The sequence below is a fragment of the Phaseolus vulgaris genome, chromosome 3 (assembly GCF_000499845.2).
Source record: "Phaseolus vulgaris cultivar G19833 chromosome 3, P. vulgaris v2.0, whole genome shotgun sequence".
NCBI lineage: Eukaryota > Viridiplantae > Streptophyta > Magnoliopsida > Fabales > Fabaceae > Phaseolus > Phaseolus vulgaris.
This window is the reverse complement of record NC_023757.2, coordinates 21,882,066-21,899,278: the sequence shown is the minus strand read 5'-3', so window position 1 is coordinate 21,899,278 and position 17,213 is coordinate 21,882,066. Positions and strand designations below refer to the sequence as shown.

At 32.6% G+C, this 17,213-nt stretch overlaps 2 protein-coding genes across 2 annotated transcripts; both read left to right on the top strand.

Annotated features, from left to right (window-relative positions):
* Positions 1-260: 260 nt before the first annotated feature.
* LOC137806872 (NAC domain-containing protein 35) lies at positions 261-3,160 on the top strand. The gene is made up of 3 exons (XM_068607213.1): positions 261-1,028; positions 1,362-1,630; positions 2,275-3,160. The coding sequence occupies exons 1-3, from the start codon at positions 740-742 to the stop codon at positions 2,938-2,940; spliced, it is 1,224 nt and encodes a 407-aa protein (XP_068463314.1). The 5' UTR covers positions 261-739; the 3' UTR covers positions 2,941-3,160.
* A 9,514-nt stretch (positions 3,161-12,674) lies between these two features.
* Positions 12,675-15,050, top strand: LOC137806871 (UDP-glucose 4-epimerase GEPI42-like). The gene is made up of 7 exons (XM_068607212.1): positions 12,675-13,302; positions 13,373-13,613; positions 13,688-13,915; positions 13,994-14,075; positions 14,160-14,242; positions 14,355-14,446; positions 14,726-15,050. Exons 1-7 carry the CDS (start codon positions 13,058-13,060, stop codon positions 14,808-14,810), a joined length of 1,056 nt encoding a protein of 351 aa, XP_068463313.1. The 5' UTR covers positions 12,675-13,057; the 3' UTR covers positions 14,811-15,050.
* Positions 15,051-17,213: the final 2,163 nt, after the last annotated feature.

The following is a 17,213-nucleotide window of genomic DNA, read 5'->3' as shown; positions in this document are numbered from 1 at the left end:
AGTTTTAGTTAAAAACAGTTGAAGTTTAGAGCTAAAATATATAATGTATGGGAAAGAGACAGAAAAGAGGAGAGAGAAGAGAGCACACGAGTGTTTAAAAAAAAGAAGATATTTAGGGTAAAAGAGAGAGGAGTGTTTTAGGTGAGATATATGATATGGTGAGAGAAAGTTAGGTTAATATATTTGGGTGAAGGTTGAAAAAAAGAGAAGATGGAAGGGTTATAAGGATATAAGAATTAAGATTTGTGGTGTGGTGTGGTGTGGTGTGTTGTGTTGTGTAGGAGATGGAAGAAAGGTCCAAGGGCACCGCTTTGGGGCTGTAGCCACCCTGTCTTGTTTTTGAAAAGTCGTTTTCTCATCTTAAAAACACCTCAGCGTATACCCTCTTCGCATGTAGGCCCTCCTTGAAAGCTATGTAGATGTTTCTATTAACTCTTCTCCTTTTCTTTTTCTTTTATCTATTTAAATTAATTGGGTTCATTTTTCTAGAGTGAGAAAAGAAAAGAAAAGAAAAGTTAATTGAGTATGTCATTTGCATATACATAGTAGTAGTGATGTTAACCATCAATCTCTTATCTTTGCCTAACACTGGTGTACCACCAAATTCGTACAAATATTACTTGTGTGAGTATAAAGAGGTGAGGCCAAAGCAAAGTGTAGTCGTAGCCCCTGTCTGAGTCTCAGTCTCAGATTAACTACTTGTTAGTTACTTACTTGCATAGATACATAGGCAGAGTGAATGGCAATTGCAGCCGCAAACTCATCACCCACCATGAGTCTCACCCATAGCCAGAGCCAGGAGGACGTCACCACCGCCTCCACCACCAACGACAACAACAATAATAACAACAACGATAACAAGCCTGATGATCACGAGCATGACATGGTTATGCCCGGTTTTCGCTTCCACCCAACTGAAGAAGAGCTCGTGGAATTCTACCTTCGCCGTAAGGTGGAGGGAAAGCGTTTCAACGTTGAGCTTATTACTTTCCTCGATCTTTATCGCTATGACCCTTGGGAGCTTCCTGGTATATATATATATATATATGCTCACTTACGCATATATTAAAGTTTAGCTTCCCTTTTCCTCAAGCAATTCTGGGAACTAACTCCCCCTTTTTTCTGCCATCTCCCACTATTTTTTTTTATATATATATCATTCCTTTTTCCTAGACGCTAGCTTTTTCCGCTTCCATATACTAACATACACACACATGTATATACATATAGTTCCGGCAGATACATATATCATGTGCAATTTTGTCGCATGTTTGTTATTTAATTCAATTCAGAGATGTGTATTGTGTTTATGGATCTTCCAATTTTGATGAAGTGAGTGTGTGTGTGTGTGTGATGAGCAGCCTTGGCGGCTATTGGTGAGAAAGAGTGGTACTTCTATGTGCCGAGAGATAGAAAGTATCGCAACGGTGATCGTCCCAATCGTGTCACTACCTCTGGGTATTGGAAGGCAACAGGAGCTGATAGGATGATCCGAACCGAGAATTTTCGCTCCATCGGCCTTAAGAAAACCCTAGTTTTCTATTCTGGCAAAGCTCCCAAAGGGATACGAACTAGTTGGATTATGAACGAGTATCGCTTGCCGCAACACGAAACCGAACGATATCAAAAGGTACCACATACCACATATGTATGTATTTGCAATAATCGTTCCACTTGCTGCTTCTTCTTTTTCTTTCCTGATATTGTCTAGGAAAAGTCTCCGGGTCTTACTTTTGGTTTATAATTATTCAACCCTAGTTCGTTTTAAACCTAAAGTGAATATCTTGGTTTTGGGTTTGAGATCGTTTTTATTGGCTACACTTTATATCTCTGGTGCTGCTAGAGATTCTTCGCCTCCGAAATCAAAGCTAGATTCGAAGCTATAGCACACCAAAATGCTATAGCACCGTGAAACTTGCATCCACTAATGGTCTAAAGTCAATACTCGACCAAGATCGAGAAGCTGAGAGGTGAACAATTAATGAATACGTGATAGAAGGAGGGATTGAAAATTTAAAATAAAAATGTTGGCAGAAAATCAAAACAACCAGCACCGTTTGTCATTAATTCACTTTCTATATCCTTTTCTCTCGCACACATTTATGACTGCATGCATGAATTTTGAAGTCTTATCATAAATTCATTTCGTGCATCCCTCCGTACTGGTACAGAGTTTTTTCTCAAAGTTTGTTCAGCCATTTCTTTTCATCAAAGTCTCTTCATCGAATGCTTAACTATCGAATGTTGAAATGGTTTTGTTTTTTCTATTTCCAGGCTGAGATATCGCTTTGCCGCGTGTACAAGAGAGCTGGAGTAGAGGATCATCCCTCCCTCCCTCGCTGTCTCCCAACAAGGCCATCTTCGTCAAGGGCTTCTTCACACTCCGAAACTAAGAAGCACAACGAGATGGTTCATCACAACATGGGATTTGTGGGACAATCGAAGCCAACTGAACACATAGTTGACAAAATGAATGAAACGGAAGCAAGCAGTGATGTCAACACGGCTCTTGGGCTTTCCAAATACAATGCTTACCGTGCTGCAATGGGTGCACTCAGCACCACAATGGCACTTCCAGTTGTTCAAATGGACGAGGAAGCTCTGCTGATGATGCAGCATCAGCAGCAGTCTAAGCAAGCAGCAGCACATGCAGGTGCTCCTGGTATTGGCACAATCTTCCCTGCTGGGCCTTCTAGTTCCAATAACAATGGAGTTGTGAACATGGATGATCTGAATAGGCTAATGAGTTACCAGCAGCAGTACTACAATGTTCAAAGCCATCCCAATCAGTTCTCTACTTTGCTGATGCAACCATCACCAGTAGTGTCTCTCAGCTCGCTACCAAATCCACTTCCAACCACCTTCTCTGACCGACTGTGGGAGTGGAATCCAATCCCCGAGCCACCAAATCAAGAGTACAGCAACATGTCCTTCAAGTAATGACTTATCGATATTATATCTGTGAACTGCACATACATATATATATAGAGAGAGAGAGAGGGAGATAGAGACACTTATCTGTGCTAATTTCTACTATCAACTTTATCTAGGTTGTTCTCGTTACTCTAATTAATCCCGTGTCTTAATTATCTTAGATTTCAATAACATAATTGTATGACACATTCTCATCAATCACCAATATATGTATTTGTCTGTAGCACTTTTAGGGTTTTATAGTTTTAAGCCCTTTTCATTATTCTTGTTTATATATGCGCTCTTGATTGTGCATTTTGAAGTTACAAATTTTGTGTTAAATGCTGGCGTCTTCCTACTGGGTAGATGGATAGGCAGGGTAGCGTTTCTTCCAGATTTTTCATAAAACGAAACTGTATACATGCCACCTCTGTTATAAAGTAATTAAGTTTGGCATTCTCATTATTAAATTCAAAACACAAAGCTATAAGATTATTTTTACATATATAGTTAGGTTTTAGGTCCAAACAAAACTAAACCCAATGTAGAAATGATATACCAAATTAAAGAATTTCAGCCTCAATTTTCAGCTTATTTAATGTAGAGAAACATAACATATATGTGTGCTTTTAGGGTTACAAATTTATATAAGATGCGGGCTTTGGCCACAGTAAGTCAAAAGCCACAGTTAATAATAGGGTAATTTTAGAATAAGAAAAATGACCATTTAGACTTCAAGAATACACTTTGAAATGTAACTAGAGAGTAATAAGCAAAAGAGAGAGAAAATTTGAATATGAATCTTATAAGAAAATCAAATAACAGATTCTTATATTAGGTCAAGCTTTCCAGAATAAATTACACAGATATGGATATTAATGTGTTTTAGAGAAATCTGAGAAGTTGTCCAATCAAGTTTATTATTTTATTTTTCAGACCTTAATGTTTATGATCATCTTCCATGTTTATTTTTGTCATTTTTCATCAAACATCACTTATTACATTTTTTTATTCTTTACATTTCTATTCTTTTTTTTAAAAAAAATCATTATTTTTATTTTTATGCGATATATATATATATATATATAAGTTTAAAGTTGTAATTTTATTTTGGTAAAAATTGTTTTATATATAGAAAAAGTTAACAATTAGAAATTGCTCGTGGAATGGGTTAAGAAAGAAGCCAAAATAGTGGTCAAATAACACATATATCGACTAAAACACTTGTAAAGAAATTCATATAATTATCAATCCTCTCATTCATATAACTAATTATTAGGTAAGTATGCTTTCTTTTCAGAAAAAAAAATCATTGTTGTTTTCGAATTTCTAATATTTCCTGGTCGAGCATTCAACAATACTATGCTACTCCTAAGTGGAAAATCTTCCAGATTTTTGGACTTTTATTTGAAGAATATATATATATATATATATATATATATATATATATATATATATATATATATATATATAAAGATTAATTCCCGCACTTCTTTCTATCAATCTCTTAAGAATGTATTTACATGCTTTTAAAGAATGAATTAATTGTATATTTTTGTTATTAATTATATCCTAATAACTTGTCTCTCCGCTTAGCATTATGATTTTATGATACATTGCATAATTAGTGTTACGCATTTTGGCAAAACATATAATCCTTATTTAAATACAAATACATCTGTCTTATTAATCACTTCATATCATATTCATATATGTTCACATGTAAAGCTTTTGTTTTATTGATATCAATATTTACTCCTACACTTTGAATGTGATGCATGAAAATGTATAGATTCATATATTTTCTAAAAAGTTATTCTGGAATTCAGATATACGTGTTACATGAATTTACTTTAATATATATTTTTTTTTTATCTGTGTAATTTATATACTAATACAAGCTCGTGTAAGAACTTCATTTGCAAGTGAAGTATATGCTTGATTCTATAAACTATATATATTGATATGCATGCTTCGTATATAAAATAGTTTATATAATATAATTATGCCTTCTTCCAAATAATTAAAATCATCAATAAATTAAATATGAAATTTATAGTATCTACGAACATGCAATAAAAATTAACACAAATGCTTTAAAGTTGTTTAGTAATTATACAAATAGTTTTTCACTTCAGATATACATTTCTAAACACAGTATCGGGTTTTTAGCGAGGTAAACTTAACTCTTCCAATAGTTTGTAATAAAAATATATTTACTGAATGTTTTAATTAAAAAATAGTAATTTAATCAGTTGTTTTTTATTTGTGTATACCAATGTGATAGTTCTAAGCGAAGTTTCTATCATGTTGATATATAAGTTTGAAGATATTCATTTAATTAAATTAACATGATTTTCAATTGAACAGAAAATAATGTATATTTACTATTCATTTAATTTGAAAATATATGTTTATTTCAATATATATAAACTAAAATTATAAAATTAAAATTTTAATTATTTATGATTTGCATAAGAGATTTTTTTATTGAAATTTTTTATATTCTCTATGTATTATTAAAAAATTGGCAAAATTAACATTATTACGGTTTTTAAAATTTAATTGTGATTATATAAATAAATAAAACTTGTTCCAATAGAAAAGGTAGTATTTATTTATTTATTTTGATTAAAAAAAATATATATTAAAGGTAAAAACGTTGTTGGTATAAAAAATTAGCCATGCAGATTGGCATAAACACTTAATGGTATTGATTTCCAATTTATTAGCATGCCGCATTCTTTTACTTCCTTGTTGAGCTTATAACCAAAAGTTTGACCCACTGAAAAAAATTAAATGAACATTAGATTACTCAGTATCAATGTTATCTAAACGAATAATGTATCACATTATAGAAATTTTGTTATAGTATATCAAATTAACTTATGCTATGAATATATTAAATAATAGTGTATTTATATATATATATTATACAATCTATATATAAAGTCATGATGATTATATGATTTTTTTAAAATTTCTTGGTGATGGAAGATACATTTTTAATGTCATATTTTGATGATAATTCCTTAAGTGGTTCTAGTTTATATCAATATTTTGTAGAAAAAAAAAGACTAGAAAAATATTTTTAAAAAAGGGGGTTGGTTCTGGAATACATCTGCATTCTCTTAATTTTTATTCTCGCATATAAAAATAACTAAAGGCGACATAATAATTAAGAAGAAAGCAAATAAAAGCTGTATAAATACATGACTCCGTATAAATGAAAAGAATTATATTTAAGGATAATTTTAAGAAAAGATTTATATGTAATATTAAAAAGGAAAAAAGGAAAAAGTGAATTGAATAAGAAGTATGTAATGACAGGAATGGAGTTTAGGTGTGGTGTGTGGTCACAGCCTGGCAGTGTTTCCCGTGAACAAAATAAAGGACAACCCACTTTTCTTTTCTTTTTTCTTTTCTTTTCTTTTCTTTTCTTAAGCGACACCTTATTAGCTTTCTCTTCTTCTCACTGTAGTGTGCAACTATTATATGTCACTATATTTTTAATTTGGATTTTGAAATAAATTAGAATCCAGAATCATAAGGCTTCATGCGTTTGCTGATCAAAAAAATAAGGCTTCATGCGTTGAAATTGGGTTCGTATATGGTCACAACCATCAATTTTCATTCGGTCCATTTTTCTAAAATGGCCCATGCTGAAGAAAAAAATTGCTGAAGCCAGAATTGGTGGACCAAGATTTGATATTTGATGCACATTAGAATGAAAAATTCATCCTACACCCAACTTTTTTCAACCTTCATCCTATACACTTTTAAATTTCCAAAAATTACACTTGATTGTGGATATGAAAATCTGGAATAAAAAAATTATATTGAAAAGGAAAATTCTTAATAGATTATTGTGTTCTACAAATGAAATTCAGAATTAAATTCGAAAATCAAAATCTCATTTTGGAAGCAATGTAGGGACGGGCCGTGCGGATTGGCTCACAGTCCATTATGAAAAACGCATGACAGACTTATTATTTTGGCCCGCTAACCAACTTAAGCTTGTCCCTCATAATCTACAATTTGTGTGGGTCAAGGATGGGACAACCTCCATAATAGTAAAAAGAGTATTTCTTCCTACACCTCTCAAATATTTTGGAATTTTTTTTTCTCTTCTAAATTTTCATTTCTAGAATTGAATTTTATGTTATGAAAATTAAATTTCGAAATTGATGAGGTGTAAGAAGAAATTTGATAGGATGCAAGAAGAAATACCTTAATAAAAATATTGTCTCCTTTAACTTTTATTTTCTATATATATAACAAGTGAATTAATATATTTTTATTTTTGATAAAATTTAATTTTTATGTAGGCTGGCCTGTAAACTCGCAATTCATCTCTTATATGGGACGAGTCAATAGATTGGGTCTGCATTACTTAAGTGGGCCGAGTCAATACGTGACAAACCAATATACATGGGGTAAACTAACCCACATTGTCATTCCTAAAAGAAAATTTCCAAAATGCAAAAAAATATATTTCAGAAAATAAATTTTGAAAATGTATTTCAAAAAAAGGATTTAAGAGTCCAGAAAAAATGTTCTGAAAATTCAAATCCAGAAATGTATTCCAGAAAAATTATTTCAAAATGTAATTTTATCCACACCCCTTTTATTTAAGGATATTTTTGTCATTTTATATAAAAATTGAGTGCAAATTCAAATAGAAATAAAATAATAACAAAAATGTGTGTTTCTTAGTCCAAACATAGCATTTTAATTAAAAGTATAAATTTCTTGAATATTAGATTAATGTATTGATTGAGTGAAAGATGTGTGAAGAAAACACAACTCCTATTATAAATGATATAAAAAATTTCGTCTTAAACATCCAAGTAAGATGTGTTAGAGAAATATATTGTTCCAAATAACCTTATCCATAAATAACAGGTTTTGTTACTCATTCACCCAAGATAAATATATTACTTTATCTTACGGAAAAGTAAATTTGGCTAAATGTCTTAAATAATATTTAATGTATTATGATGCATTTTTTTACATTTCACATAAAATTTTCAATATCTCTTTTTTTTTCGAATGGGGTGGGCCCAGAAAACTATTGAGATCACTCTTCTCTTTCCTCGATCAATAGATCTTATCGTACTTAGTTTTCCTTCTTGCAAGCCCTTTCCTCCTCTCTACTCATTTCACCTATCGATCTTCTCGTAACCCAAACTCGGATAGTACCTGCAGAAGATACTCTAACGCTTAAGTCAGTTTAGTATTCGACACTCTCGGTTGTCAGAGCACTATATATGATGACGTACCTGAATCTTGGAATTTGTGTTATTTATATTATTTTAGTGGACCTTTCTTATTAGGGAATTGGACCATGTTTAAGTATACATTACCTAGTTCTTAATCATGGATTAACTTCACTGACTCTGGTTAAGCGTAATTGGATTCGTGTTGTCGGTCGGCTCATTGATGGGGACTTAGTCATCGGTCGACCCAATGATGAAGACCGAGACATGATCAATCGTACGACCTTTACCGGTAATTTTTTAATTATTATATCTTATACAGGCCAGACCTCGGTCATCAGCTTGAGAGAAAGACATCGGACATCGGACATCGGTGGACTGATAGTAACGGTGGGCCACGTAAGCTAGATCTCACAAACAGTATAAATTAACATGAAGTTAACATCCAGATCCCAGATAAAGACCCAAGTCACGAGAGGATCATGCATGGGGTGTGTATGGTACATTCGGGTACGACACAAGCAAGTGTTCCTTGGAGGCGCTAAGGCCGGTTAGGGTTAGGGTTTCCAGGGGAAGACTGCATGCATGGCACGTGAACACTTAGGGCACCCACAAAACAAATGATGCCGCAACGCTGGTACACGAATAGGTACCTTCGCGGCTACGCTATTAGGTCTTTGCACTCCAAAAAAGGGAAGTCCTATGCGCCAGATTACGCTAAGATTGTGTGATAGCGGTGCAAGGACATTCTCCCAGGAACCCTAAGCCCACTAAGAGACGTTGGAGCATCACAGAAGTAACCCTAGTTACAACCTATAAATAGGGTGGTATGAACCCTAGCAAGGTACGTCGTTTCTAAGACTGAAACTGCTTTACACACATTATTGTTCCTCTAGTCCTTACTGACTTGAGCGTCAGAGTGTAAACGACCGTTAAGGCGCCCTTTTGTCTTTGCAAGAAAGCGTTCTTCAACCCAAGGAAGTTCTCTCTCAAGAGGAGACAGGCGGACCCTGAAGCTGTCGTTCGAGTCTACCGGTAATCGAGTCAACCAGCAAAAACATATCTTTTAGGAAGATTAAAAATACAACAGAAATATATGAAAAAGCATAAAGTATTTGATACAAGTTTATTATTTAGTTTTTTAGATCTCACGAGTCAACTTCATTCATTATCATAAACTTTTTAACTATTTATTTCTCTTAGTTGTAAAGCACACGAGATTCAATTGCTTGATATCCAACTATGTCTATTTTGTCTACTAACTTCTTTCTTCTTTCGTCAAGAATGTCTTGGAAACAAAGAGAATGAAAGACTCCAAAATCAATATTCATCAAGTAATTTCATCTTTAATGTTTTGGTTCATGTATTTAGCAAGTAGAGTATTATACTTGCAATTTCACCCTATAATGAATGGGAGTGATATTTTTCTCCTCCATGTTTCTAGTCATGTCAATTATTGCTTTATTTCTCCTATAGCTTAGTCCATCATGTTAGGAGTGTATGATATTGTTACTTAATGCAAAATGCCATGTTTTTCACACTATGATTCGAAAATCTATGATATATATTCTCCACTTTTATTTGTTCTTAACATCTCAAAAACCTTTGACGTATACCCACCTCCATGTCTCTCATCTTTAAATAAAAGCTTTAATGTTAGGTATTATTATGTAACTTGACATATTAGCTATGTTGACACCTTAAGTAACAATAATCATTTGCCATCACATGAAAAAAAAAATATTACTAAAAAAGAAAAAAAATACAAAAATATGGAGGGACTAGACCAAAACTCATATGTTAACAAAAACGATACATAGGTAGACTATCTATTCATAAAGAATTTTAAGAACAGATTAGATGTTAGCCTATTATAGCAATGAAAAGATTCTCCATGAATAAATCCTAAATTAGTCAACTTATCAACACATGTATTTTCTTCACGAAAAATATGAGTAACTCTAAACTTGATTTCCCACAGTAATTAAGACAAGTATTTATCGATTATGAAACATCCAAGGAACATTAGTCCTAGCAAAAAACGTAGCACAAACCAAAGCAGAATCACATTCTAGCCAGACATTAGTAAGTCCCATTTTTTGAGCTTCCTCCATAGCATGTATAACCCCATAAAACTCAGCAACCAGAGCAATCTGAACTTCAAGAAACGCAGAGAAAGCTCCAGTAAATTCTCCCATACTCCCATGAAAAATACTTCCACGAGTAGCAAGACCAGGGTATCCCCTAGCAGTCCCATCAGTGTTAATTTTAACCCAGCCTGGTGAAACTCCCATCTAACATGAAGAGGACGAAGAACTTTAATAGTACGAGTATTAATACCAAAAAAATTGATCTCGTTGAAATCCAACATATCATTCTTCATTGAAGCTTTAAATGAATTTCCCACTAGACGAGTTAAACCTTTAATAACGAAAATAGCCAAAGAAACCTCAATCTTATCCTGTAAATGAGCATAATTCCTCATACGCCATATCATCTAAATAGAAAAAGTTAGCACAACAAGCTTAATCAATTTCACCAAAGGACTACCATCACTCTTGATAAAAGAGAGGAGATCATCCTTATTAGAGAAATGAGAAGTAGGACAAATCTGTCGAACCCAACTCCAAATACGCAAAACATTAGAACATTCAAAAAAATAAATGTTGAATAGATTCCCCGTACTTTTCACAAAACGTACTCATAGAACAAATATGCAGACCTTTATTTTGAATATGCTGATCTGTAGGAAGCCGTCCATGAAAAATTTTCCAAAGGACAAGAGTTTTGGAAGGCGGAAGATATGAAGAACAAATAAATTTACCCCAACTATAGGGAACTTCTGGATCCAATAAAAAAGAAAAGTCTTAGCCGATTTAAGAGTGAAATGACCAAACTCATCTAGAATCCAATTAGGAATATCCCGTTTCGCCCTAACCATGATATGACTAAAAAGATGAGGCATCTAGTGTAAAGACAGTGAAATATTCCAATTATCACCTGTCCAAAATTGAGAGACTGTATCCAGAATGCTAGCACCATAAGATAATCGTACAATATTCTCTAAAGAATTAGTACCACACCATTTATCATTCTAGAAATTAATAAAAGAACTTGTACCAACAGTCCAAGAAGTATAATAAAGTATAGTAGAATAAAATTGTTTAATTTCAAGCCAAAAAGACGAGGATTTATAAACCATTTAAAACTCGTATTTTGATTTAAGAACCCTTGCTTTCGAGAGGAAAGAGAAATTTGTTGTCAATATCTTATTACACTTCATTCTTGACACAAATAACACATTTTTAAATGTTTTCTTGTCTTTCTTTCTCTATGTCACTATGTATCCCTTGCATTCAATTATTCAATTGACAAGATTATACTAAACCACAAGTATGATGCTTTTCCGGTTACTTCATCAAAGTCACTTTATATGACGAATCATATAATTTTGAATCACCAATATCTAGATACCAATTTTTGAGTGAAAAGTTTCATCATTGATTACAATAAACGTAATTGTAACATCCTTATCTCGAACTACACTTATATTCTCTTCAATATTATTGGTATGTTTAGTATTTAGAGGCATAATGATCCTACTTATCATAATTATAATAATACATTTTTCTTTCACATTTTCTTTTATTTCTTCAATGGTTGTTTATATTCCTTCCTCCATTTTTATGAGGATTCAGATTTATCTTCAATTTTGTTTCTTTCTTTGTTCTATGACTAATTTTCCATTTATCCTTCTTTCAATCTTTCTTGTGAAAATCTTCTATAATTTTAAGGTTTGAACTTGTATAACTTGGTATTCTCTTGTGTTATAGCCCTTTCATTAAGTTATGTGCTTCAAGTGTTTGGATTCTGCTATTGTAATAATTACATGATGAAGTTAAGGAGTTAATGTCCTAAAGATCTTCTTCATGATTTTCTAATCCAAATTTGATCAATGACAAGTTTTCATAAAATTCACAGGGAATTACATCACATTGAAGTATATTCTTCAATAGACTCTTGATCAAGCATGCCTGTTAATTCATATTGTTTTATATGGAATTTCAAGTTTATTTTCTTGGTCTTCTCAATTTTCCAATATGCCATGTTTGATGTTTTCTTAGTTATCCACACATTAATGAAAAATACATTTTATTTTGTAATATTTCTTCCTAAATATAACTTATATACATTTGCACGTTTTTCTTCATTAATAATTTCAAGAATTTGTTGAAACTGAATGCTGAATTCAAATCTCACAAGCCATTAAGGAGTGCTAGAAAATGTATTTCATTGGCATTGCTACTTGTCCAAGTTATGATTACTTAAAAAGGTTCTTTGATCCTTTTTGCTTTGGTTTGTAGAGGAAGAAAACTGAAAAGAAAATGGAATTTTTGTATAGTACTTGTTACAGAAAACTACACTCTATGGTATTTTGTTTTTTCCCTTTGATATTTGTATACTTTTTCTTCCTTTGAAGTTCACTTTGGTTTAAAAAAAACTACCCCTTGAATAAATTTAGTTGAAATTATGTTTGAGAATGTGATAAAAGTGTGGAATTTAGGGGAAAGTAGATGCAAGGTAGGAAAAGAAAGTGGTGGGACGTTGGCTTTTGATCGTATTAATTTGAAAGAAAACGATAGAGTTTGGAATGTAATCTGTAATATATAGAAGGTAAAGGGAGAAGTATGATTAAGTTTAGGGGGAAGGTGAATTGATGTAAAAGATAATGTTGATGGGAAGGTTGAAGGAGAAGAGACAGTGAGTGAGGAGAGGAGGGAGATTGCTTTCCAACAGTGCAGAAGCAATTATTGTGTGTTTATTTATAATTAAAAAAGAAATAGAAAAAAGGGGTGATTAGAAGAGTAGTTTAAATGAGGTTGGGGTGGAAGAAGGGAAAGTTGTGAGGAAACAAGTGTGATAAGATGGTGTCCCCGATGTCAACGATTCTGGTGACGGGTGGGGCGGGCTTCATCGGATCCCACACGGTGCTTCAGCTTCTCAAGCAGGGTTTCCGGGTTACCATAATCGACAACCTCGACAACTCCGTCATCGAAGCCGTTCACAGGGTTCGCCGTCTTGTCGGTCCTCACCTTTCCAACAACCTCACCTTCTGCCACGGCGACCTCCGCAATCCCAACGATTTGGAGCCACTCTTCTCCCAGACCAAGTACCTTCCTCTCTCTCTCTCTCTCTCTCTCTCTCTCCGTTTGCATAATGCATTCTTCCATCGCCGTCAGGTTTGATGCTGTCATCCACTTCGCTGGCCTCAAAGGTGTTGGAGAAAGCGTTGCAAAGCCCCGCCGTTACTACGACAACAATGTGGTGGGCACGATCAACCTTTTTCAGGCAATGGCTAAATTTAACTGCAAAAACATGGTTATTTCCTCCTCCGCCACTGTTTATGGCCAACCTCAACAAGTTCCCTGCGTCGAGGAGGACTTGCATTTACACGCCATGAATCCCTACGGAAGAACCAAGGTACCACACTATACTCTGGTTGAATTTAAGATGAAAGAACTTGGCAGACAGAGTGTGTTTGTGTGTGTGTGTAGCTCTTTGTTGAAGAAATAGCCCGAGACATTGAGAGAGCAGAGGGAGAGTGGAGGATCATTCTGCTGAGGTACTTCAATCCGGTTGGGGCCCACGAGAGTGGCCAGATTGGGGAAGATCCAAGGGGTATCCCCAATAATCTTATGCCTTACATTCATCAGGTTGCTGTTGGTAGATTACCCGAGCTCAAAGTTTATGGTGATGATTATCCCACCAAGGATGGCACCCCGGTTCGTCATTCAATCTCCTTCTTTTTTCTTCACCTTCAAAATTACTTTACCAATAACAGTTTATGACTGTGAATGCAGATCCGGGATTATATACATGTAATGGACTTGGCAGATGGTCACATTGCTGCCCTTCGAAAGCTTTTTGCAACAGACAACATTGGTCCGTCATACCTTTAACAAACCCACTTTCACAATTACTACTTTAAATTTCCTATAACTCACAAACAATTGCTTCACTCATTAGGTTGTACTGCCTATAATTTGGGAACTGGGCGTGGTACATCGGTGCTTGAAATGGTCGCTGCATTTGAAAAAGCTTCCGGCAAGGTCATTATTCATTTTGTATCTTCCTTACTCACTTCACATCACATCACATCATATGATCCATGTAAATGTAGTGTACCTACGCACTCAAATTAACTGTTCTTCCTTTTTCCAGAAAATTTCAATTAAAATGTGTCCCAGGAGACCCGGAGATGCTACTGCTGTATATGCATCCACGGAGAAGGCTGAGAAAGAACTTGGTTGGAAGTAAGTTTTGTATTTCACCTCCAATTACATCATGCTACTTCCTAAAACTATAATTATCCATCAATTTAATCTCTATAGTTGATACTGCTACTTGATTTTGTTTTAATTGATATTACAAAATCAGTCCTGGATTTTATAGTTTTAGTTACCTACCAATTTGATTGATTAATTGATTCACACTAAAAGCAAAATTTGAGATAAAATGTAGTGATTTGAAATTAAAGTTAGGAATGAAATTGGCATGTTCTTGAGAATTAAAATGACTGTGTGTTGGTACAGGGCAAAATACGGTATAGAGGAAATGTGCAGGGACCTATGGAATTGGGCGAGCAAAAATCCATGGGGATACCAGGGGAAACACTAGCTTCATCCCGGACACGTGTGCCTTGTACCAGACTTCCCACTCCTTGTCGTTTTCGGATTCTTCCACTATACCATATCATCTTCACTAATAATATTTCATCTTTCTTTCTTCTGTTGATACAATTGCTTGATTCTTTATACTATCTTAGCCTAAATAATTGTCTGATTTTGATTTCTGATATTGTAGAAAACAGAACTTCTGAGTCATATATGAGAGCCAATTAAATTATTTTCCATGAAACAGTGATCGAATGTCTCTTCAAAAAGATTATTATTATTTTTATTGTTATCACATGCTATCTTGCTACACATTGTTGCTGCACAGACAGCTGTTCCAATTTTCTTAAGAGATTGCTGGCTGGCTATGCTCTGTGCAGCACACGTTGAGATCAATCCATCCATACCAACCATGTGTTTGCTTTGTTCTATCTCAAAACCTTCAATCTTTTTGTAGAAAACGGGAATAGCCAAAATTATATGAAATAACTTGATTTTTTTTTATTCTTTTACTTTTTTCTTAGCGCAGAAATTAATAATATTAATTTCTTAACCAGTGAGTGCAATTTATTTCTGTGGTTTAGTTCAGAAAATAATAGGAAAGGGAAATGCAGATTGGTAGTGTTAGTCTGTCCCTTGTCTTAGAAAGAGTTGTCGGTGGTTTATAATTTTGTATGGATTATGAGGCTAATTTTGTGGTGGTGCGGCCACGTATACATCAAAATCTAATCGTGCCCTCAACACCTAAGAAAAAGGTGTGTGAAAGTGAATGGTGAGTTGTGGAGACAATTAGATTAATGATTGGACTTAAAGTGGTGTTGCATACAATACAAATATAATGTAGTATTTTCACTTCATTCAACAAAATTTTAAAGAAACATGTGATGAAGCGCCCACAAGTATGATTATCATCATTTCTATTAAATGTATAAAGTAGAAATAAAGCGGATCTTGCTCTTCATTTCCTTTTATTTAATATTTAATTAACAAAGAATGCAATTTTACTCACTCGTGATTTCCCCTAAATTAGAACAAAGATATAAAAGAAGAAAATATTATTATTATAATTTTTTGAAAAATTATTTTTTATGCAAGATTTATTATTAAAATGAGATGAAAAAATTATCATAATTAAAATATGGAAAATAAAAAATTATAAAAATCTACTAACTTTAAGTATTATACAAAATGCTAAACATAGAAAAAAAAACAGAAAATAACCTTACAAAATCTAAATATATTTACGAGCAATTAATTCCAATAAATTTATATTTAATAACAAATAAAATATTTCTACTATATTTCTATAATTGTAATTTTTTTGGAAAAGCCTAAATAATGACAAAATATTAATATATGATAATAAAAATAATTATTATAATTATAATTTAAATTATTTTTAGTTACTAAGGAAAAAATATTAACAATTAAAATAGATGAATATATATAATTATTTTCATTGCATAAAAAATAATTTAACTTATTTATTAAATTACATATATTTATATATCTATACCTATATATAAAGGGGATTCCCCTCTTAACTGCTCTTAATTTTTTTCCTATTTTATCCTATATTAATATTTAATTTTATTATTGTATTATGATCATTGTGTCATTTCTTATTCCCCTCTTAACTGCTCTTAATTTTTTTTCCATCTTATCCTTACTTAATAATTTATTGTATTAATTTATTTTGGTTATTTGGACATTTTATAATTTCAAAAATTAATAAAATATTTTTTTAATTTTTAAAATTTATTTTATTTGTTATTATTTAACTGGAGAGTGGAGATTGATTAGTTACTTTTCTGTTTTAAAAATCTTTTTTTTTGTATTAAATAAAAAATTAAAGATATTTGTAATATTTTGTGGACCACTTTAGCAAGAGAGTAGAGATTTGATACGTTACTTTTCTGATTTAAACTGATATATTTTTTATTAAAATTGATTTAAGAAACAGATTTTATGATTCTCCCCTACACATAACCCACATATCCTACTTTCCATTTTCTCTCTCCTATATAGGTACTTCCCAGGAGATTTCCCATTATAGCTGTTTTTTGGTATACACAATTTTTTCCCAATTATACCCTTATTTAATATATCTCATTTTATTTATTTTTTCATTTTATATGAATTATTTTTTAAGTTTTTAAATTAATATTCAGTTTTTATATGATTCTCACCCTCTTCTCTTAGTTTCTTATTTTAAGACAACAAAGAAAACATATTCTCACACCAAATTTCACATATAAAATAAAATAACCTTTATATTTTTAATCACTCTCTCTAACTCCAATTTTTGCTTTTCAATATCGACTCATCCAAAATTATTTTTGCATGTATGTTACATTTCTATCATCATAAAAATTGAGTAAAAAAGAAAAATGTGGATATAAATTGA

Excerpts from the sequence above, each read along its gene's own strand:
- LOC137806872 (XM_068607213.1), top strand. The coding sequence starts at position 740 with ATGGCAATTGCAGCCGCAAACTCATCACCCACCATGAGTCTCACCCAT. Across the intron at positions 1,029-1,361 it reads TGACCCTTGGGAGCTTCCTG|CCTTGGCGGCTATTGGTGAG; the intron begins GTATATATATAT and ends TGTGATGAGCAG. Across the intron at positions 1,631-2,274 it reads AAACCGAACGATATCAAAAG|GCTGAGATATCGCTTTGCCG; the intron begins GTACCACATACC and ends TTCTATTTCCAG.
- LOC137806871 (XM_068607212.1), top strand. The coding sequence starts at position 13,058 with ATGGTGTCCCCGATGTCAACGATTCTGGTGACGGGTGGGGCGGGCTTC. Across the intron at positions 13,303-13,372 it reads CCACTCTTCTCCCAGACCAA|GTTTGATGCTGTCATCCACT; the intron begins GTACCTTCCTCT and ends CATCGCCGTCAG. Across the intron at positions 14,447-14,725 it reads GAGAAAGAACTTGGTTGGAA|GGCAAAATACGGTATAGAGG; the intron begins GTAAGTTTTGTA and ends GTGTTGGTACAG.